Source organism: Phyllobates terribilis, unplaced genomic scaffold (genome assembly GCF_046119375.1).
Source record: "Phyllobates terribilis strain yellow unplaced genomic scaffold, ASM4611937v1 Scaffold_10__3_contigs__length_209671492, whole genome shotgun sequence".
Taxonomy (NCBI): domain Eukaryota; kingdom Metazoa; phylum Chordata; class Amphibia; order Anura; family Dendrobatidae; genus Phyllobates; species Phyllobates terribilis.
In genome coordinates, this window is record NW_027362770.1 from 108,713,837 (window position 1) to 108,737,578 (window position 23,742).

Sequence of the window (23,742 nt, forward strand, 5' to 3'; positions counted from 1 at the left end):
CATAAAGTGCACAGATATCACTAAAGTTGACTATAAACAACACAAAGTTTCGCATATACAGGCTTCCTCAGTGGGCTTGGGCTATATGTTGTCACCTATGAGGAATAATGCCCAAAAATGACGCTCTAAACAGTATGATGATCCCAAAGTGCCCCCCCCCTACACACACACTCTGAGGCTCACAGAGTCCCCTCACTTTATGATGCCCACAAAATTCCTTTCACACATGATTTTGCTTACACAAGATGATGCATCCAGTGCCCTTGCCAACTACACACACAAAGCATGTTACCCCCATAGTGCCCCCCACCATACATACACTATTATGCCCCTAAATAGCCCACTTCCAGTACTGTGTCCTTCCATGCCATCCTAGCAGTACATTGGCTAAATAGAAAGAAATCTATTCTTTTAGTCCCATTATCACGATGAGCTGCTCCGCTCGGAGCTGTATGTAGCCCAGCACAGCAGGCGCAAGGTAGTGACGTCTTTGCGCCTGCTGCACCGAGACTCAGACAGCTCAGGCTGAATGGTGGAGAAGAGCACTGAGGGCTTCCTGTTCCACCATTGTATTCAACTGTATCTTTGTGTTCAAGAAGAAGATACAGTTGAAGTTGGGACAAGCTGCCGACGTCCAGGACAGCAAGACACCTTCCCAAGTCTGGATCCAAGGCAGCAAATATATAAAGAGATTCTGGATTTCTTGACGTGTGCTAACGTCATGCACTGCACACAGCGGACTCACCGTACTGGGTAAGGAAGGCGATGCAGCTGTCTACAATGATGGGGATGTCATTTCTGCTGAGCTGCTGATCTCGGAGCATGTTGCCACCGCTGCAGGCAGCTGCCTGGATATCGCTGCTCCAAGCTGTGAAGTCGGAACGTGTAATTCCTTGAAGGTACAATGTCCTTGGGAAAGGAAAAAAATTATGGGGAGAAAGTTATTATCAATGGACTTTTTAAAGTCACTTTCTTGTGACGTTATTTATCAAACGGTTGCGTAATGATAGATCGGTGTATTTTATGATGCTTCCCTTGTGGAAATGTTACTCCACTTGTTGCGCCAACACCTTGCCGGAGCGAGATGAGCAAATCCCCCAAAATTCATTTACAGCAGATTTGATTTGTTCTAAAAAAAATTTGGTCCGAAAGTGACCGGATTCCCGAAACAACATATATTATGTTCCGAGGTCGCTCCAGACCCCAAAGCAGAATAGACGAAGGTGAGGGAAGGAACGTGGGTAGACAGTCAATGGCTGCGCGAGTCCTAATCAGCACTGGAAGATCCGAACACCAGAGGGAGCAAAGTGGAGAAACGGCGGGGAGATTTTATTAGTTTTAACCCTTTTGCATTTTCCATTTTGCCAGATTCCTGCAAATCGAAACCCGAAAATGTCAGACTTGCCCAAATCTCTAGCTGCGATTCATAAATCTGGCTAAAATAATCGTTAGAGTAGCTAACCATGCTTACTTTTTTAAAAGTGGCAAGAGTGACGTAAAATCGCAAACATTTGTTCAAAAATGCAAAAACTATACATCAAACACCTCCTAAGTGTGTGATGTACACATTTCACAATTGTAACTTTTAGCTGCAATTCTAGTCACTGGCCACAAGATGGCACATATTTCCTCTCGAACATTCAGTTTGCACTTGGAAATGGATCTTACCTCCCTTTCTCTACAAGAATTAAGACGTCTTTCTTTTCCGAATTTTCGGTGACTGGTGCTACAGCTGTAAGGAGAAACAAATGGATGAGTAGTTAATCAATAGATTATCCATATGTTAGAAAAATGACAATCTTTTGCACGCTGTCGTTATGGTTGCTTTGCAGATTAAAATAAGTACACAAAATACCACCCTATATCTGACCGCTACTGATATAGAATATCTATATGGGGGGATACATGATGGCCTTGGCCGCAAAATAGGTCGGCTGTCGAGCTGACTGCGGCCTCACAGAGGGTGCAGCGCTGGCTCCCAGTGTTCAGTTGTACGCCCGTCTATCAGATGCAAGTACAATTGAAGTTCTGACCGCCGGGTCACAGCCACGTCAGCAGTGTGATCAGGTTATTCTGTGGGGGGAAAATTTATCCTGTGGGGGGGATTTATTCTGTCAGGGGGAGATTTCCTCTGTGGGGGGTGATTTATCCTGTGGGGGGGGGAGATTTAGTGTGGGGGGGATATAGTGTGGGGGGAGGTGTGGGGAAGATTTAGGTTAACGAGGGGAAGATTTGAGGACACAAGTTTGGGGAGCAAGGGAAGGACAGGTGCAGACACAATATGGAGAGTGGGAGAGATTTGAAGCCACAGTATGAGGAGCAAGTGGGGAGATGGGGGCATGTATGAGGTAACAGTATCGGGGATGGGTGCGTTCACAATATGGTGATTGGGAGAGATGGGTGAGGACACATTAGGGTGGTTGAGGGGATTGGTGCAGACACAGAATGGGGAGTATATGTGTGAACACAGTATGGGGAGTGAAGGGGAGGAATGTATGCGGACACAGTATGGGGAGTCAGGGGGATTTGTGAGGAGACAGTATGGTTAGCAGGGGGGATGTGAGAGAAAACAATATGAAGAGGGAGGGGGAAATGTGTGAGGAGGCAGTATAGGGGAAGAAAAGTGTGAGTGGGCACAGAATAGAGACTGAGCAGTGTGGGAGGTAGCATGGGGGGACAGTGTAAGGGCACAGCCAGGAGGGAACAGTATGCTAAGGAGGGGGAGTCTGATGAGGGGGCACAGTATAGAGACTGGGCCCTATAGGGGGGACAAAGTGTGAGAGGACAGTGTGAAGAGGGGGCCCAGTATGGAAAGGAGAGGGCAGTATGGAGAGCATGTACCATAGGAGGGACAATGTGGGGGTCATATTTTGTGCAGGTAAAATTGTGAGGGGCAATTATTTATTCAGCGGCTCAGTGTAGGGCAGATATTTTTATTCAGGAGCATCATAATAACTCTGCTATCTTTATGGGCATCGTGTGGGGATGTGCTGCAGAAGACCGGAGAAGATGGAAGTCTGCCGAGACGAGCTGTGGATGAGAAAAATCATCATGAAGTCTGGACAAGATGATGATGAAAATAAAGAGACGTAATGTAAAAAAGACGTGGATGTAAATGTTTTTTGTGATACTAACTAATTCTCATGTTAGGAGCATTAAAGGGGTTGTCCACGTTTGCGATGAGTCTGCAGTCATTCTATGTGACTGCAGACTTTTGAATTTTCACAGTGCACTTTGCATGCTGTCAGGATTCTCTTGTGGCGGTGATTTGCATACATGCGGTGACATGCCGACTAAACATGTGTAGCGCCCCGAGGGCTCGGCCGCTACAGGGGTATTGCACCTCTGCCAGAGGTGTGGTATTCCACTCCCGGGTAAGGATGGAGTATGGACCAGGGCTCAGTTAGCTGCATACAGCACACTCACCCCATTTCCGAGGGACAGTTCAAAGGTACTCCCACTAGACAGAAGTGCAGGCACGACAGACCATGTCCCTGGCTGGAGTGGGGAGGGGGGAGGAATACCCAGTGGTGTAGGAGCAGATAGGGGTTGGTTTCTGAGCATAGGAAGGAGCTCATTGGTTGCTGGTCACCTGAGCTCACACACTAGGGAAGGGTATATAAGGTGGGCACCATCTTAGTTCTGGGAGTAGAAGAAGTCAGTTCAGTCAGAGAAGAAGCAGAGTGGAGATGTGATAGGGAGCTGTGGCTCAGCCTCGGCCCAGCTCCATGAGACAGGCCTAGAGTGAAGGCCGGAGTAGAAGAAAGGAACAGCAAGGAACAGAAACAGAAAGGGAAGTATCCAAAGTGTGGAAAGGCTCAGAAACAAGAAGGTGGACGAGACCCTAAGAACCCATGAGAATACAGGGTGAAGGGTCAGGCAGATTAAGGGTACCGGATCCCAAGTTGGTGGAGGAGAAACAACCCTCAGCCAAAGACCGGACGTCGTGATCATTTATTGGTGCGACACCTCATCAAACCTGCTAGGAAGGCACCATATAGGACAGCGGGGAACGGGGCCCACGTTTACCCGCGCAGATCCACGGCAGCTGGACAAAAGTGGGTCACTGGTGAGGCAGGCCAGAGAAAGGATAAAAGGGGGTCCTGATCCAGACTTCTGAATTGCCTGGGAGTTGACCGAGCCCCACACCTGGTGGACGCAGCACGGCTCGGGTGGTCACTACTGGTGCCGAAGTGACCCGGAGCACATGAACTGTGAGTAAAAGACATTGGACTGCAGTACGTTGTCTGTGTACTTTCTCGCTTCTCCAGCACTACCGGTACTGGGACTCCCTGTACCATCCCCCCCACCATCCATTGCACTGCCCTGGGGCTACACTCTTCCCGTGGGGAGTTATCCAATCTCAGCTGCACACACCATCAGCCTCAGGGGATTACATTGCAGCGGTGGTTCATAATAACCGCAATCCAAGGGTGGCGTAGTCGGACATTATCAACAGCACATAGCAGACTACCATTGGTCTGACCACCCTGAGCCACGGAACCGGGTCGCCACCACTACCCCCCCAGCGTCTCTCCTATTGCCCGGCTCCGAGTGCCCCACGGCACAGGGGGCGAGTCACATGCATGGCCTCACTCAATGAAAATTTATTGAGCGAGGCCGGGCACGTCTAGTCGGAATGTGGCCAGAAGTATACAAATCGCATACTTGTGCAAGGGAGAATGCTAAAAATGTGCAGTGCATGTGCTGTGAGAAATCAGACGCCTGCAGTCACATAGAGTGACTGCAGACTTTCATCTCAAACCTGGACGAGCCCTTTAATTATAAAATGAAGCCCTGTAGCCAATCCTAACAGCGTGTACTATCCTCACTGTCAGGATTCAGCTCTGCTTGCTGGTTCCAGCAGTCATCACATCACCACTTCACTCATATGCGATTTTCATACTTACGGTCACGTGACAACTAACTTCTCTTCATGAGAAGTTTTTCACTGAACATTGGGAAAATTAGGGAGAGCAGCTCGTTGGCACGTGACTAAGTGTGCAAATCGCTTGGGGGGAAGGGGAGTGACAAACTGATTTCTTGCCCCGAGTGCTGGAAAACCTAGATACACCTCTGGCCACGGCCTCCAACTTACTGAGTTCCTGTAGGCGGCGCAGGTTCACGCTGTCTTCTGCAGCTCCTTGCTCCTCGGGACAGATGAAAAGATGGCATTTCTGTAATAGGAAGAAGCCTTCCATCCACTGGTCGGGATTCAGCATGGCCTTGTAACGCATTCTCCCCACACGCTGGAACTCGTACCCCAACAAGCAGTGGCAGCTAATTGGGGTGAACCACTGAAGAGACAGAAGAGAACTTCCTACTGCATCATCCACAGACTAAAGCATCGTTCAGACTTCAGCTTTTCAGATAGAACTCGTACCCATTATAATCTATGGAGCTGTTCACATGCAATGTTTTTTTGAGGACCTTGTGTCCACCAAAAAATCATGTAGACCTGTTCGGTTATGATCTGCCTTACAGAACAAAAATGACCCGTACAAGTCTATGGGTGCGTGAAAATCATCGATGGCGTCTGTGCATTGTCCGTTTTTATCTTTGCAATAGGTAGGAGAAGCTTGGCAATTGTATTTAATTTTTTGACATAAGAGAAAATAACCGATGGTAAAAACCGAGCTCAGTGACTGACGACTGATGAAAACCTGAGCCCAAATCACTGAAGTGTGAATGAGGCCTACTAGCGGTAATGCAGGACCGATCCGCTCACCTTCCCTATTGCGTTGGTCCACGTCTGGAGGGTCTCGGCTGCGTCTGTTCCAAACTGGTGAACTTTTTCTGACGTTAGGAAAATCTCAAACGTAAAACGAAACCTAAAACACGAAACCAGTGAGAGGAATCGTACAGTCATATCTACGTATCGGGAGACCCATTTGTCATCCGGATTATTGACTAAGATCATTTCTAGAGTTATAAAGTTATCTTCTATTATGGAATCATTATATGAAACTCATCAGAAATAGAAAAAAAAAGAAGAAAGAAAATGTCATCATGAATAAATTCCTAAATATCTTTCATTAGCAAATCACCTTCATTTAGTCAAAGGAGATGATCACCACTGAGAGGAACCTGTCCTAGAATATTACTAGGAAGCTCCAGTGCTGTGACCCGGAGACAACCGACACCACAGTCAGGTTAGGTATTCCTGAAGACCCCCTTTAAGCCCTTCTCCCCGAGCCTGTTTTCACCTTCATGACCAGGCCAAATTTTTACAATTCTGACCAGTGTCACTTTATGAGGTAATAATTCTGTAAAGCTTTAACGGATCCCACTGATTCTGAGATTGTTTTTTCGTGACATATTGTACTTCATGTTAGTGGTAAATTTTGGTCGATATGATTTAAGTTTATTTAAAATATGACCAAAAAATTTAAAATTTAGCAATTTTCAAACTTAGAATTTTTATTCCATTAAGTCAAAGAGATATGTCACACAAAATAGCTAACCCTTTAACCCCGGGCCATTTTCGTTTTTTGCTCCCCTTGTTCCCCGAGCCATAACTTTTTTATTTTTCGGTCAATATGGCCGTGTGAGGGCTGATTTTTTGATGAGTTGTACTTTTGAACGACATCACTGGTTTTACCATATCGTGTACTGGAAAATGGGAAAAAAATCCAAGTGCGGTGAAATTGCAAAAAAAGTGCAATACCGCAGTTGTTTTTTTGTTTTTTTTTACCATGTTCACTGAATGCTAAAACTGACCTGTCATTCTTATTCTCCAGCTCATTACAAGTTTGTAGACACCAAACATGTATGGGTTCTTTTTATTTAGGTGGTGAAAAAAAATCCAAAGTTTGCTTAAAAAAAAAAAGTCGCCATTTTCCGAGACCCTTAGCGTCTCCATTTTTCGTGATCTGGGGCCAGGTGAGGGCTTATTTTTTGCGTACTGAGTTTTTGTTTCTATTGATACCATTTTGGGGTAGATCTAATGTTCTGATCGCCCATTATTGCATTTTATTGCAATGTTGCAGTGACCAAAACAACGTAATTCTGGAGTTTAGAATTTTTTTCTCGTTATGCCGTTTATCGATCAGATTAATTATTTTTTTATATTGATAGATCGGGCGATTCTGAACGCAGCGATACCAAATATGTGTATGTGTTTTTTTTTTTATATTGTTTTATTTTGAATGGGGCAAAAGGGGGGTGATTTAAACTTCTATATTTTTTTATTTTTTTTATATTTTTAAAAACATTTTTTTTTACTTTCTGCATACTTCTATAGTCTCCATAGGAGACTAGAAGCAGCACTTGCCTGATTGGCTCTACTACATACAGGCGATGATCAGATCGCCTGCATGCAGCAAATTTGCTCACTTGCTATGAGCGCCGACCAATCTGGCAGTGACAACCACAGGGGTCTGCTGCAGACCCCGGGTTGTCATGCCAACCCATCAGTGACCCGCGATCATGTGACGGGGTCACCGATGGGCGGGGTAAGTGACGCGCATCCGGTTTGCTAGAGTTAAATGCCGCTGTCAGAGATTGCATTTAACTAGTTAACAGCCACAGGTGGATCACGATTCCATTCGCAGCTGCTGCGGGCACTTGTCAGCTGTATAAATCAGCTGACATGTGCCCGGTTCAGTGCGGGCTCAGCGCCGGAGCCCGCGCTGAACTGGGGGTTCCGACGTGGTGCGTGCTATTACGTACCACGACGGAAAGGGGTTAATAAATAACATTTCCCACATGTCTACTTTACATCAACATCATATTTAAACATAAATACCTGATACCCCATATCTGGTGGAAAACTACAGTTTGGGTGCATGGCAGGGCTCGGAAGGGAAAGAACGCCATTTGACTTTTGGAGCACAAAATTAACTGGAATACATAGCGGACGCCATGTCGCGTTTGAAGAGCCCCTGATGTGCCTAAACAGTGGAAACCCCCCACAAGTGACAGCATTTTGGAAACTAGACCCCTCTAGAGGCATAATAACGATTTTGAGTTTCAGGAAGTTTTCGAGAAACAAGCAATAATGGATATTGCTGAGTGAAAATTTGAAATCTGCTATTGCAGTGCCCCTACATTGCAGTGCCCAGTACACTGTAGTGCACAGTATATTGTGCCCAGCTTGTGCTTTTGGAGACATGGACCCCGTAAATTAAGTGGGCTCTCATCGCTACAGTACTAACAAATATGCGGACGCTAAATGTGTTTTAGGCACTCAGAGACTCAGAAGGAAGAGGGGCATTTTGATTTTGGAGTGCTGATTTTGCTGGATTTATTTTGTGGGGTGAGGAGCCATTTCGCTTTTTGCCTTTGTGCTACCAGTAACGTGAAAGCCCCTTATATTTCTATTGTTAGATGAAGGACCTGAGTAGGGAATGTTTTTTTTTGTGGATTTAGTTAAATCTTTTATTGGGAATATTTTACCTAAAATTTTGGATCACATTTATCTTGTCCTCTATGCTGAGCACTTACATCAGGGTTTCCATCTAAATTCACTATAATGAGTCAGCAGACTTACTCTGGACTTCGTCTTGCCTCGGTTCAGTGGTGTCCTTCTTTACCCTTTCATGCATGCTTACAAAGATGGACACCATGAGATCATAGACATCCACAGTGCCTCCATCGGCCTCATTATAGGTTGTTTTGCATGCGGCAATACCAAATATGTGTACTTTTTTAGTTTTTTTTTGTTTTTACATAAATATTCGTATTTATTAGTATAATTTTTTTTTATTTTTTGTTATTTATTTTGTGATTTTTAAAAAATATTTTTATATATATATATTTTTTCTACTTAGTCCCTCTATGGGACTTTAATTTTTGCGTTAAAGCGTTCTATGACCTACATGCCCATATAGACAGCTTAGGAGGGTTGATCCTACTGACAGGATCCATTTAAATAGGGGTTGTCCAGTAGTGGAGAACTCCTTTAAAAAGGGCCATATCGCCGGAGCCATACTGCAGATTTAAAAAAAAAAAAGTAGTTTGTCTCTATTACTGTACCTCTCATGCCACATATCAGGTATACTAATAGGGACAAATGCGGGAGCAGTGGCTCAGCATTGGGTATCAGCAGGATAAGGAGTTCTTGTAAGCTGGGAAGAGATGGGGACGGTGTTGGAAATGTGTGAAGTCAAATATGTCCTTGCTGTAAACTCTGCAGTCAAGTCATGTTTGGAGAAGTTGTCATGGCGGTCTGAACCAAATGGAAAAGATGGGAAAAGTGAAAAACGCCACCAGAAATAAAGTCACCTGCACGTCATCTAATATAACTGTACTGTAATCTCTTAATTAGTTCTGGAGGACTGGTATCTACCAGTTTACAGTCACCATATGGTGGTAACATCAATTTTGGTCTTTGCATAGTGATTTTTTTCAGGTCATCTGCTGAGGTTCCCCTTTAGCCACTATCATTAGGCCCACTCAGACACTTCAACCCCCTCCCCTGTGCTGAACGCCCCGGCCGTTAAAAATTAGGAATTGCACCGATAATGCTGGTCCTGCATTATCAGTGCAGTTTCCAATGTTAAACATGTACAGTCATGGCCAAAAGTTTTGAGAATGACACCAAAATTATATTTTCCCATGATCTGCTGGCCTCTGGTTTTTATTAGTGTTTGTCTGATGTTTATATCACATACAGAAATATAATTGCAATCATATTATGAGTACCAATAGGTTATATTAACAGTTAGAATGAGTTAATGCAGCAAGTCAATATTTGCAGTGTTGCCCCTTCTTCTTCAAGACCTCTGTAATTCTCCCTGGCATGCTCTCAATCAACTTTTGGACCAAATCCTGACTGATAGCAGTCCATTCTTGCATAATCAATGCTTGCATTTTGCTAGAATTTGTTGTTTATTGTTTGTCCACCCGTCTCTTGATGATTGACCACAAGTTCTCAATGGGATTAAGATCTGGGGAGTTTCCAGGCCATGGACCCAAAATCTCTATGTTTTGTTCCATGAGCCATTTAGTTATCACCTTTGCTTTATGGCAAGGTGCTCCATCATGCTGGAAAAGGCATTGTTGGGCGCCAAACTGCTCTTGGACGGTTGGGAGAAGTTGCTCTTGGAGGACATTCTGGTACCATTCTTTATTCATGGCTGTGTTTTTAGGCAAGACTGTGAGTGAGCCGATTCCCTTGGCTGAGAAGCAACCCCACACATGAATGGTTTCAGGATGCTTTACAGTTGGCATGAGACAAGACTGGTGGTAGCGCTCACCTCTTCTTCTCCGAATAAGCTGTTTTCCAGATGTCCCAAACAATTGAAAAGGGGATTCATCAGAGAAAATGACTTTGCCCCAGTCCTCAGCAGTCCACTCCCTGTACCTTTTGCAGAATATCAGTTGGTCCCTGATGTTTTTTCTGGAGAGAAGTGGCTTCTTTGCTGCCCTCCTTGAAACCAGCCCTTGCTCAAAGAGTCTCCGCCTCACAGTGCGTGCAGAAGCACTCACACCAGCCTGCTGCCATTCCTGAGCAAGCTCGGCACTGCTGGTAGTCCGATCCCGCAGCTGAAACAGTTTTAAGATACGGTCCTGGCGCTTACTGGTCTTTCTTGGGCGCCCTGGAGCCTTTTGACAACAATGGAAGCTCTCTCCTTGAAGTTCTTGATGATGCGATAGATTGTTGACTGAGGTGCAATCTTTGTAGCTGCGATACTCTTCCCTGTTAGGCCATTTTTGTGCAGTGCAATGATGGCTGCACGTGTTTCTTTAGAGATAACCATGGTTAACTGAAGAGAAACAATGATACCAAGAACCAGCCTCCTTTTAAAGTGTCCAGTGATGTCATTCTTACTTAATCATGACTGATTGATCGCCAGCCCTGTCTTCATCAACACCCACACCTGTGTTAGTGGATCAATCACTAAAACGATGTTAGCTGCTCCTTTTAAGGCAGGACTGCAATGATGTTGAAATGTGTTTTGGAGGTTAAAGTTCATTTTCTGGGCAAATATTGACTTTGCAAGTACAGTAATTGCTGTTAAGCTGATCACTCTTTGACATTCAGGAGTATATGCAAATTGCCATTACAAAAAATGAAGCAGTAAACTTTGGAAAAATTACTATTTGTCTCATTCTCAATACTTTTGGCCATGACTGTAGAAGAACCGATGATAACATAATTGTCACAGTCTTTCACCTCTCAGGAGTGTGAGGAATCTGAAGATGAGTTCTCACAAAAGCAGAGACACAACCCATTAGGCATTCATGGCATATCCTATACCGGACATGATAAATGTAGCCAGAATCTCAATGTGTAACATAAGGTAGGTTCACTAAGGTGACCCAGTACACATGCAGGATGTGAATACACTGCCCTGTCCAGATTCCTACCTTTCTACAGCTGCTGGGCTGTGCAAGGCGTCAGTCCTATTCACCCCCAGACAGACAACTTCACATGGATCAATTCTTCCAATTTGTTCTGAGCTCTTGTCATTTTCATAAAATATGAGGGATCGTTCCAGGACACACCACTGCTTGTGAAATTCTAAGTGCAAAAAATAAATACATTTTGCATATAATTAATTAACATATAGAGTGCATGGGATCAGCAGCTCATCTCATATAGAGTTGATGGGATCAGCAGCTCATCTCATATAGAGTTGATGGGATCAGCAGCTCATCCCATATAGAGTGCATGGGATCAGCAGCTCATCCCATATAGAGTTGATGGGATCAGCAGCTCATCCCATATAGAGTGCATGGGATCAGCAGCTCATCCCATATAGAGTTAATGGGATCGGCAGCTCATCTCATATAGAGTTGATGGAATCAGCAGCTCATCCCATATGGAGTTGATGGGATCAGCAGCTCATCTCATATAGAGTTGATGGGATCAGCAGCTCATCCCATATAGAGTGCATGGGATCAGCAGCTCATCCCATATAGAGTTAATGGGATCGGCAGCTCATCTCATAAAGAGTTGATGGGATCAGCAGCTCATCCCATATGGAGTTGATGGGATCAGCAGCTCATCTCATATAGAGTTGATGGGATCAGCAGCTCATCCCATATAGAGTTGATGGGATCAGCAGCTCATCTCATATAGAGTTGATGGGATCAGCAGCTCATCCCATATAGAGTGCATGGGATCAGCAGCTCATCCCATATAGAGTTGATGGGATCAGCAGCTCATCTCATATAGAGTTGATGGGATCAGCAGCTCATCTCTTATAGAGTTGATGGGATCAGCAGCTCATCCCATATAGAGTGCATGGGATCAGCAGCTCATCCGCTTTTTAGATGCAGATAGCAATGATTTTTTTGCTGCCATAAAAATCAGATCCCTGATGAATAATAATTTGCTCATTCATTCATAGTTGCTGGCATTTTTACATGAGTCGATAATCCTATGAATAATCATTCACCAATTTTTAGCTTGTCTAAAAGGGTCTTAATTGGTATTTGGTGAGAGTACTTAACGGGGGAAAGTGGATCACACTTGCATACTCTATGGCGGTCTTCTATGTAGAAGACTGTAAATGAAGATTTGTTCTGTGCCTCGCTATACTTGGTGAGACGCCAGCCACTCTACTGCCATGTAAGTGAGCATCCCGCTACACAAACAGCAATGGTGCGCTACGATATCAGCGTATTGCGCCATAGTACTTCTTTTAGGTTTGTTACATCAGTAGACACAGCTGAACACGACCACATTTATTAAACTGAGATGTTATTAATGTTAACGATTCTTGGAGAACCCCTTTATATGAGGTGTGAGTTGGGTCATTTCTCATTATTTTCCATATATTGGAGCGGTATAGAAAACACACAATGATTTTTACCATCCTTCATCTTCTTCGATGTGAATGTTTTGCTCACAACAGCGGCTTTGTTCAAGTACCCAGAGTGCACCACCGGCTGCATGATCTCATCGTAGACTCTCGCGTGATTGACGTCATCCAGCGACAATCCCTCCACTGTAGAAGGAAAAATTGCGACAGGTTTACAAGTATTTTTACAGCTGATTTACGTGAATAGGAGATGAACTGAATTACCCTAGTGTGACCACTAAACATTGAATGGAGTTGTATATTTGTACGCTATTGGAACTGGAAAACGGGCGACCAGTGAGGGAGTCGGGGGCCAGACCGCTTCCGATCTGATATCAATATCTAAGTAGCGGACAACCCTTTATAAGGGTTTATCCAAGACTAATTTTTTTAGCACGGGCCTAAAAACTAACAGGCAGATACCTACCTATCTGCCTGTTGTACCAGGCGCCGATCTCTGCCAACTCAGAGCGACAGACCATGCCAGCCGGCGATTCAGCGGCTTCCACTGGCAGAGCAGTGGCTTCTTTTCCACTCTGCTCTATTGATAGGGCGTTAATGCTGACGTCATGCTGATTGACAGCCAGCTCCATGTAACTTAACTGTGGGGAGCCAGCTGTCAATCAGCATGACATCAGCATTCACGCCCTGTTGACAGAGCAACCAGGAAGAGGAAGAGCAGCTGAATAGCTGGCAGGAGCAGTCAATTACCACTCAGTGTCGTCACTGGGTAGAATTAGCAACTATCTTTTTGTTAGTTTTTAAGCCCATAGTAAAAAAACATAGCCCTGGATAACCCCTTTAAGTTTAGAACAGCTTTTGCAGCAGTTGGGATGCTGTGCACATTGCAATTGCGGGGATGAACCTTGATGCTTTAGAGGTATTGTCCTGTGATAGAAAAACATGGCTGTCTTATTTCAGAAACAGCACCACCTTTAACTTTGGGTTGTGTCTGGTATTGCAAATTAGCCTCACTGAAGTGAATGGAGCTTGTTGCAATACTGCACAGAATCTACGGTCAGGGGTGACACTGTTTTTGAAAGAAAAATAGCCATGTTTTTCAAGTTATGGACAAAACCTTGAAACAATATACAGAGAGAGGAGTTATTTGGTGCCTAGGGTAAAAGTAAAGCAGAAATTAAATGCTTTGTCTAATGTTTAACATGGTTATCCAGCATAATGGGTTTTAAAGGGGTTACCCGATTCTGCACCTTCTGATGATGTCATGTAGATAGAGCAGAGGCTCCTTCTCCGCTCTGCTCTATTGATGGGGCGTGACTGCTGATGTCGACCTGATTGACAGCTGAGTCTCCAGTGCATAACTGTGGGGAGATGGCTGTCAGTCAGCATGATGTCGGCCAGTCACGCCCTGTCGACAGACCAGCGGCTTCTTTTCCACTCTGCTCTATTGATGGGGCGTGACTGCTGAAGTCGTCCTGATTGACAGCTGAGTCTCCGGTGCATTACTGCGGGGCGCCGGCTGTTAGTCAGCATGACGTCATTGGTCAAGCCCTGTTGACAGAGCAGTGGCTTATTTTCTGCTCTATTGATGGGGCGTGACTGCTGAAGTCGACCTGATTGACAGCTGAGTCTACAGTGCATAACTGTGGGGAGATGGCTGTCAGTCAGTATGACGTTGGTAGTCACGCCCTGTCGACAGAGCAGAGGCTTCTTTTCCACCCTGTTCAATTGATGGCACGTGACTGCTGAAGTCGTCCTGATTGACAGCTGAGTCTCCAGTACATAACTGCGGGGAGCTGGCTGTCAGTCAGCATGACGTTGGCCGGTCACGCCCTGTCGACAGAGTAGCGTTTTCTTTTCCGCTCTGCTCTATTCATGGAGTGTGACTGCTGAAGTCGACCTGATTGACAGCTGAGTGACCGCTCTGAGCCAGCGCTGGGTAGGACAGGCAGGTAGTTAGCAACTATCTGCCTGTCAATTCTAAGCCCCATGAAAAAAAAAATAGTCCCGGATAACCCCTTTTTTTTTAAAATAACTCTGTATATATTGTAATAAGACAACAGTAACACTATTCACCCAGTCTCTCTGCCTGTGATCCCACGCTAACCCTCCTGCGCTACTTCCAGTTTTTGTTTACCTGCAGCCAGCTTGTGACCACTGCAGTCAATCAGTGCTTAAAGAAGTCTTGTGCTGTACTATTGACTTCAACCTCTGAGTGATGAATGAAACAAATTACAGGGCTTGAATATGGCTGGTGAGATAACATTATAGTGTAACTTTAAATTTATGGCTATGAAGGAGACGTACAGCTCTGGATTAGCAGCCAACTCTGTCTAGATAATGCAGAATGTAGGGTCTGATCATTGTTTTTTCTTTTTAAAGCCCCTTTTCTTTTTAGGTCTTGTGGTATTCATCGTCGTTCTTTTTTTTAGCCAAATTCTTCTAAAAACAATACACAGTTGACAAATTTTGCACAAAGTCAAAAATTCTTCATTTTTGCTTTTCCTTTTTTTTATATGCAAAAAGTCAGATGTCTTGCTAAAAAGTTGTAAAACTTGCTCAAAATTTTTAAATGTACTCCAGGGGGAAACTGGAGGATACACAAAAGTTTTGCAACTTTTTAAAAAGTTGCATTTAATGAATCGGATGGAAATTCCAAATCCCACCCATAATGGCGAACAAAAAAAAATAATAATGGGCAAACACATAAAATAGATATTAAAAAAGGTGCAAATTAAAAGAATGAGGCACAAATGAAAAACGCTAAACAAAAAATGTGCAAATGCTATAATGAATCTGACTAGTGTAGATTTCAGTGTAGACCTTTCTTGAAAATATGGGCCACAATGAAGTGATGCAGGATATGCTTTGTATTTTATATACTTTATTACAATGTTTTTTTCTCATAATAATGTGGGATATGAGTCATTTTTTATGAATCAGATAGAAATGATTTAGTATAGTCACAACTATGGAGTATTCAAGTGGACCACATGCCACAGGGCATCCCCTTGTTGGCAGCACGTAGACTACTACAATGAGCTCTTGTTTTCGCAGGAATTATATGAGGGTGAATTTACAAGCCGTATTGGTTTCCCTTCTATGGGCATGAAATCATAAGGGTCTGATGATAATATAATATAAAGTACACATAATACGCTCTCACAAATGGCCTGCCGGGCAGGCTAGAAGGATATATACAGTAATTTTGCTATTTTGGAAGAAATAAGTTTGCTGTGATCATAAAACCGTCCTAGTGTGTAAAATGGAAGAAAGCAGAGATCTTGAAAATGGGGGACATTATATTAGAGAAGAAGCGTAACTATATTGGTTTGACTTTCCTTTTACAGAAGAAGAAGCCCCCTGGAAACTTCACGTTGTCCATAGCAATACTAGTTTAACACTGACTGTGGCGGCTTATTTTGCTGCATGTTGGCGGAATGTGAGAGCGCAGCTCTGAAGTTATTACCATTTATACTGGAGGTGCTCGCCTTCCAGTTCTCTGCTGATTGCAGGGCGAGGGTGGAGCCGTCAATGGGATCAGCAATGGATTCAGCATCAGAGAAGAACTGCATCACCGTCTTCAGCAGGTTAGGTCCTGAGACAGCAGTACAGAGCACCTGGAAGACACCACAAGCCACCATGAGGCCGAGGATATATCACCACTTTGGCCGTGACACAACTGAGATGTTGCGGCCAAAACTTACTGTGTGCCGCTGGTACATTGCAGCATAATGAAAGTGAACAGGGTCACATTGCGACCAATTAGGTACCAGGGCAAGAAAGTTGCAAAACATTCAATGAGTTCTGGCTTTTTGCATCTCGGTAAGGGCTCATGCACACGACTAATTTTCTCGGATAGCACTCGTCCCTGTGATATTCTATGAGGCTGTGCACATGTGTAGTCCAGGGAAAAAAATTGGAGACATTTCCGATTTTGATCTGATCAAAATCAGCTGTTATGACTGAACCCCAACACTCACACGGGGATGAACAAACCAGGGGAGATGTTAAACCTGCACACCACAGGTTCGTATACAGACTAGGCAATCCCTAACCTGACCCTGATTTGTCCCTGCCTGACTGATGAGGTTGGTATCCTAAAATTACGCAATGGTGCCCCCATTCAACGTCGGGTGACCCTGAGTGTCCTTAACTGCAGCCTCAACAGAGTGTAACCCAAAACAACAAATCAACAACAGAACGGAATGCACACAGACAGAGGGTGAGACAAGGGGAATACGCAAACAAACTGCAGAACAAGCAATGGAGAAAACCTCAGCAAGATAATCCTTCACTGGGGAGCTGGGACTGCAAAAATCCATCTAACTTGGAATATAGCCAGCAAAGACTGCATGTGCCAAGATGTGATAGGACAAACCAAAATGAGGAAGAGAAAACACCTGCATAGAAGCAACACAGCAAAGCAAAGACAAGAGCATTATCAGCAGTTGGACAGAGACAACACAGGCTGTGGTCAAGCCTAAGTCTAAAGTAAGTTCTGAAAACACATCATTGTCTACGTCCCTCCATATGTCTGATGAAGTACTAATGGTTCATCATGTGGCCATATCATGAGGTCCCTTGACCTAGGTATACCACTCCAGCAGGGAATTGAAGAGATGGTCATCCAAGAAGCAGCACTCTCCATTGTAGTCTAGTCTACGAGAATTGTAAAATGCTGTCTGCTTCTCCAACTCCTTAGTCAAAGGTCTCATTCAGATGTTTGTTTTTCACGTACTTGATCAGTGTTTCTCATTATAGAACCGACCAAGAAAAAGGATTTTCATTCATTTCCATCCATAAAATTAATCTCTTTATTAGAAATGTATTTAAAAACAGGATGATCCATCATGAGGATAAAATCTTACGCGTTTCTGGTGTACACTACATAGGAATGAACGTAAAAACTAAGGAAGCTATGTCCTTTCTCATCCAAGTTATGGATCGCAATCACCCATACAAATCTGTGTCCATAAAAACCACGGACAGCACATTAATGCCATTTCACCTATGTGCTGTCCATTTTTAACACAGTATGAGTAGGAGGAGATTGGCAATTTTTTTTTTTCGGGGCATATAAGAAAATCACTGATGGTAAAAACGGATACACTGACCCAACACTGATGAAAATCTCAACGAGCACATGGATGAAATTTTTTTTGTTTTTTTCACATATGAGAAAAAGGATGTCTATATGAGACCTTAATTGGAGATAATAGCATGCAGAGTTCCTTCCTCTCTCAAATGCTCAATATGTCATAAAGATCAATTGATGCTGCTAAAACTGCAGACAGCATGAATTCGAGCCAGACTGCAGGATGCAGCCAGGTATGTTTTCTCTGAAGCACTCCAGTGTTTCAGAGAAAACATCATTTAAAGATCTGCCTAGAGAGAGACAAGACTAGTCCAGTGTTGACCTGACCGGCTTCTCCTCGCAATGCTCCAGGTGATTGACAGGTCTCTCCCGATGTACTCACATAGAAGAGACCTGATAATCAAGTAGATTGATGAGGTGAAAACATGTCTGGTGGCCGGATCTCTAAACTAATTTTTTTTCTCAAACGCCTTGGCCCGTGGGGTGGGCAGCCTGAATCGACTGACAGGTTCCACTAAAGTTTTCTTGAGGAGCTTGGGCGTGATTCATTCTGACATTGTGTCCAAAAACGGTTGTGCGTCTCTGGTCTAAAGGGACGACACCACAGCATCTCGGTAGTCTTTTGGCAGCTTAATAAAGTCTGACAGTGTAAAGGAAAATAACTAGCTCCACCATTAACTTCAGATGGGGGTCGCCAAGACGTGTTGTCTCCTTTGCCATTCCTCAATTCCATTTTGGATGACCTTATCTCATAGGACAGATACCTTTAGTATCTCCTCCTGTGTGCTGTAATGAGGGTGAGGACTTCTGTACTTCCCATCGCGGTACTTGTAGGCTATGAAGTCTCGTCTTTGTTCTATACAGTCATCTGGATGAAGAACCTCTGATGGTGGCACACGTGCTGCCCAGAAACGATTGGCTCGATCGTTACCCAAGATAATAAATAGCTGTAAAAGTTAAACATTTTTAATTATAAAGATGGAAGTAGTCCAATCATACGTAGATCTTAAGGACTATTGTGGGCAGGATTTCCTCAGATGTTTGCTTTTTACTGCATTACTGGTAATAATACCTTCTCACATGGCCATCTGGGGTACATGTGTTGCACACATGTCATAGATAGTCTGAGTTCCTTGATGATAGCAGTGAATAAAGGGGGAAAACGATCATCTGTGGTGTTTTTGAACTCAGTTTTGCAGAGATGCAACATTACCATTATTTGACCCGAATGTAAGCCCCTATTTAGGACTTTAAACTTTTGATACGTAGCTACTGTCTAATAAAGTCATCCTGAAATCTTGCATGAAATTGTCTATGGTCATCTTAGGAAGGAGAGCAGCAGCTTCTTACTAGAGACGTCTCGCACCTGCACAATTTCGTTGCTCCAGATGCTGATATCTAGTTTCAGACTCTGCACTTTGGAGATATTCGTCCCCAGACTTCTGTGCTGACCTGAGGAACAAATACAAGATGTGAAACGCTAATAAGAGAGTCTACAGCTGGGGTGATCACACATGTCTGGCTATGACTAAGACATTGTGGGGAGAGAAATTCCAGAACATTCATACAATAATATTAATCTCACTTGTTATAAATATAGAAATAACACCAAATTACTATCACTATCAGACCTTAGGCCAAAGTTGATTTTCCACGGAAAGTTCTCTGTCCAGATATTATGTGTACTGATCAGCAGTAACATTATAGCCTGATAGTGTGTAGGTCCCTCTTAAGCAGCCAAAGAAGTAAGATGTGATGCCCGGCCCGGGGCTTTCTGACATCTTTCTATCGTAACCAGCATTGGTCGCTCTTCTGAGGGCTCAGACCAGATGTCAGACCTTCACTCCTCATAAGCATCAATGGGCACCCATGGCCCTGTTGATGGCTCACTGTTTACCTTTCTTAGGACCACTTTTTGTGGGCACAAACCAGGAACATCACACAAGACTTGCCATTCTGGAGAATCCCTGACACGCGCAGATCTTTACGCTTGCCAATCTTTCCTGCTTCCATCACATCAACTTCAAGGACTGACTGTTCTTTTGGACCTAATGTTCTAGGATACTACATTCCACTACTGAGAGGAGCCATTGTCACCAGATATTGTTATTCACTTCACCTGTCAGTGGTCTTTAATGCTATGGATAATCAGTGTATATATGTAGCCTGCTCTGCAATCCCAATTGTCTTGGACCCTTTGCAGCATTGATCCATTAAAGCGAATGGAACTATTCTGCAAAATCTAATAAGGATGCTCAAAAAATATCATGAAAATTCAAAGGAAAGCAAGAGGAGTGGCATTAACCACTGGCAATTTCAGTAAAATTAACTTATTTCGGTCACAGAGTTACAGATAGAGATATGAGTGAAATGATCAACAGATGTTTCGCGTGTTTACACGCTTCTTCTGGCTCATACATCATCACTAGTACTTCTCTTTCTTTAATGCAGACTATACCAGCCACATAATTTAAATTTATTGCTTCAAAACGTGTGTGGAATCAAATGTTATAACCCATCCAATCCCAGGATTTTTTTAGTGCGGACCTACAAAATATGACCTATTTCATGCACTATGGGCAAAACCACAAACCGTGAGTAACCCAAAGCAGAAGTGGACTAATATAACAAGTAAAAGTTAAGTTTTAGAGAATCCTCAAGGCTGTATTTGGTGGTTTCTGATTCTGAGGTGTATCCTGCCGTATGTTAAGCAGGTGGTTGCAAGTTGGTTATTCAGATGTATCTAATAAGGATGCTCAAAAGGTATCATGAAAATGCAGAGGAAAGCAAGAGGAGCAGCATTAACCACTGGCAATTTCAGTAAAATTTACTTTATTTCGGTCACAGAATTGCAGATAGAGATATGAGTGAAATGATCAACAGATGTTTCGCGTGTTTACACGCTTCTTCTGGCTCACACATCATCACTAGTACTTCACTTTCTTTAATTAAGGATATCCCACCCACATTATTTTAATTTATTGCTTCAAAACGCGTGTGGAATTAAATGTTATAACCCATCCTATCCCAGGATTTTTTAGTGCGGACCTACAAAATATAACCTATTTCATGCACTATGGGCGAAACCACAAACCGTGAGCAACCCAAAGCGGATGTGGACTAATCTTCAAATTACCCAACAACACTCTATGGATTTTAATGATATTCTGTGGACCTGCGTTCCTACATGTGACGACATCATGTGGATCCACACGTATCTCACAATTACAGCTGCAATATAGCTCTGTTTTTAGGAACACACAAATCAATTATTAATGACCACACAATCAAAATTAATGAACCATTGCACAAGTGATGTAAATGGAAGTAAAGGGATGCCTATTGATTATGCAATGAATCCATTTTGGATATTCATTTTTTTTTGTCTGTTCCTAGGTGTAACAGAGAAGTGGAAGGTCCAAACACGAATGTGAAGGTAGCCGTCCTCAGCACTGACCTGCACACTGCTTGCATATGACAACACACAGGTTTATGGAAGCCCAGTCAGGGTTGCAAGCTTTGCAGTCAGCACAGGTCTTGTTGGTTTTGTTGGACCAAATCTTTTCAGCCACCTCGTAATCTGAGAGTGACTCAGATATACACTCTAGCAATGCCTCCATCCATTCCTTCTTGTCCCGCTCTGACTCTGCTGTGAAGCTGGAAATAAAGAAAAGGTGCAAATTATTATAGACAGACAGACGAAAAAAAGAAGACATATGTGAATATATTAATAAACATATTTATTTCTATCCATACAGATGCAATAAAGTTATTTTTAACCTCCATTAAAAGTTAGGTTTATTGGTAAAATTTATCATGTTATCCATATGTCACCAGTGTGCAAGTGTGTGGGATGTTTTGCGGCCCGTGCGGTGTGAAAAAAATGGACATGTCAACGTGTTTTGCCCACAGACATACGGTCCATGGAAACACACTGACATGTGCGCAGACCCATTAATTTGAAACTGGCACCACACGTTTTGGAGACCCTGACGTGTGAAAGAGGCCTAAGGCACATACTACAGTTATATGAAAAAGTTTGGGCACCCCTATTAATCTTAAGCTTAATGTTTTATAAAAATTGGTGTTTTTGCAACAGCTATTTCAGTTTGATATATGTAATAACTGTTGGACACAGTAATGTTTCTGCCTTGAAATGAGGTTTATTGTACTAACAGAAAATGTGCAATCTGCATTCAAACAAAATTTGACAGGTGCATAAGTATGGGCACCTCACCAGAAAAGTGACATTAATATTTAGTAGATCCTCCTTTTGCAAAAATAACAGCCTCTAGTCGCTTCCTGTAGCTTTTAATGAGTTCCTGGATCCTGGATGAAGGTATTTTTGACCATTCCTCTTTACAAAATAATTCCAGTTCAGTTAAGTTTGATGGTCGCCGAGCATGGACAGCCCTCTTCAAATGATCCCACAGATGTTCAATGATATTCAGGTCTGGGGACTGGGATGGCCATTCCAGAACATTGTAATTGTTCCTCTGCATGAATGCCTGAGTAGATTTTGAGCGGTGTTTTGGATCATTGTCTTGCTGAAAGATACATCCCCTGCGTAACTTCAACTTTATCACTGATTCTTGAACATTCAAGAATCTGCTGATACTGAGTGGAATCCATGCGTCCCTCAACTTTAACAAGATTCCCGGTGCCGGCATTGGCCACACAGCCCCAAAGCATGATGGAACCTCCACCAAATTTTACTGTGGGTAGCAAGTGTTTTTCTTGGAATGCTGTGTTTTTTTGCCGCCATGCATAACGCCTTTTTGTATGACCAAACAACTCAATCTTGGTTTCATCAGTCCACAGGACCTTCTTCCAAAAAGAAATTGGCTTCCCCAAATGAGCTTTTGCATACCTCAGCCGACTCTGTTTGTGGTGTGCTTGCAGAAACGGCTTCTTTCGCATCACTCTCCCATACAGCTTCTCCTTGTGCAAAGTGCGTTGTATAGTTGACCGATGCACAGTGACACCATCTGCAGCAAGTTGATGCTGCAGCTCTCTGGAGGTGGTCTGAGGATTGTCCTTGACTGATCTCACCATTCTTCTTCTCTGCCTTTCTGATGTTTTCTTGGCCTGCCACTTCTGGCCTTAACAAGAACTGTCCCTGTGTTCTTCCATTTCCTTACTATGTTCCGCACAGTGGAAACTGACAGGTTAAATCTCTGAGACAGCTTTTTGTATCCTTCCCCTGAACAACTATGTTGAATAATCTTTGTTTTCAGATCATTTGACAGTTGTTTTGAAGAGCCCATGATGCCACTCTTCAGAGGAGATTCAAACAGGAGAACAACTTGCAAGTGTACACTTTAAGTAGCTTTTCTCATGATTGCATACACCTGGCTATGAAGTTCAAAGCTCAATGAGGTTACAAAACCAAAAAAGTGCTTTAGTAAGTCAGTAAAAAGTAGGTAGGAGTATTTAAAACAAGAAAATGATAAGGGTGCCCATACTTATGCACCTGTCAAATTTTGTTTGAATGCAGATTGCACATTTTCTGTTAGTACAATAAACCTCATTTCAAGGCAGAAACATTACTGTGTCCAACAGTTATTACATATATCAAACTGAAATAGCTGTTGCAAAAACACCAATTTTAATAAAACATTAAGCTTAAGATTAATAGGGGTGCCCAAACTTTTTCATATAACTGTAAGTGTTGAAGAGCCCCATATCCAAATTCCTCTACTGACCTAAAACTACAAGAAAAGTTGGTTCCAATTTGCTCAAAAGTAGTGTTGAGCGAATTTGTTCGGCATTTCAAATTCGGGTTTGTGTTCGGGGTTCCGGCTTGTTCGCTCAACACTACTCAAAACCATATAAATATGCCACAGAGGTTCTGTTTTGTTGGGCAATGAAAGAAAACTGTAACTTTTCAGGCCAATGGATCAGTGGTATTTCTGGAGGAGGAAGAATGAA

General features: G+C 43.3%; 1 protein-coding gene across 3 annotated transcripts in view; it reads right to left on the bottom strand.

Moving 5' to 3' along the window:
* Nucleotides 1–23,742, bottom strand: part of ARAP3 (ArfGAP with RhoGAP domain, ankyrin repeat and PH domain 3) — a 210,975-nt gene that overhangs the window by 34,848 nt on the left and 152,385 nt on the right. For all 3 annotated transcript variants that reach the window (XM_073649737.1, XM_073649735.1, XM_073649736.1), the window contains exons 11-20: nt 21,269–21,468; nt 19,178–19,263; nt 18,576–18,758; nt 16,183–16,333; nt 12,765–12,899; nt 11,314–11,467; nt 5,729–5,831; nt 5,099–5,297; nt 1,669–1,732; nt 746–909 (exon numbers count right to left, since the gene is read on the bottom strand). In XM_073649737.1, the coding sequence (XP_073505838.1) occupies nt 746–909; nt 1,669–1,732; nt 5,099–5,297; nt 5,729–5,831; nt 11,314–11,467; nt 12,765–12,899; nt 16,183–16,333; nt 18,576–18,758; nt 19,178–19,263; nt 21,269–21,468 (1,439 nt within the window). The remainder of the gene's footprint in view (nt 1–745; nt 910–1,668; nt 1,733–5,098; nt 5,298–5,728; nt 5,832–11,313; nt 11,468–12,764; nt 12,900–16,182; nt 16,334–18,575; nt 18,759–19,177; nt 19,264–21,268; nt 21,469–23,742) is intronic.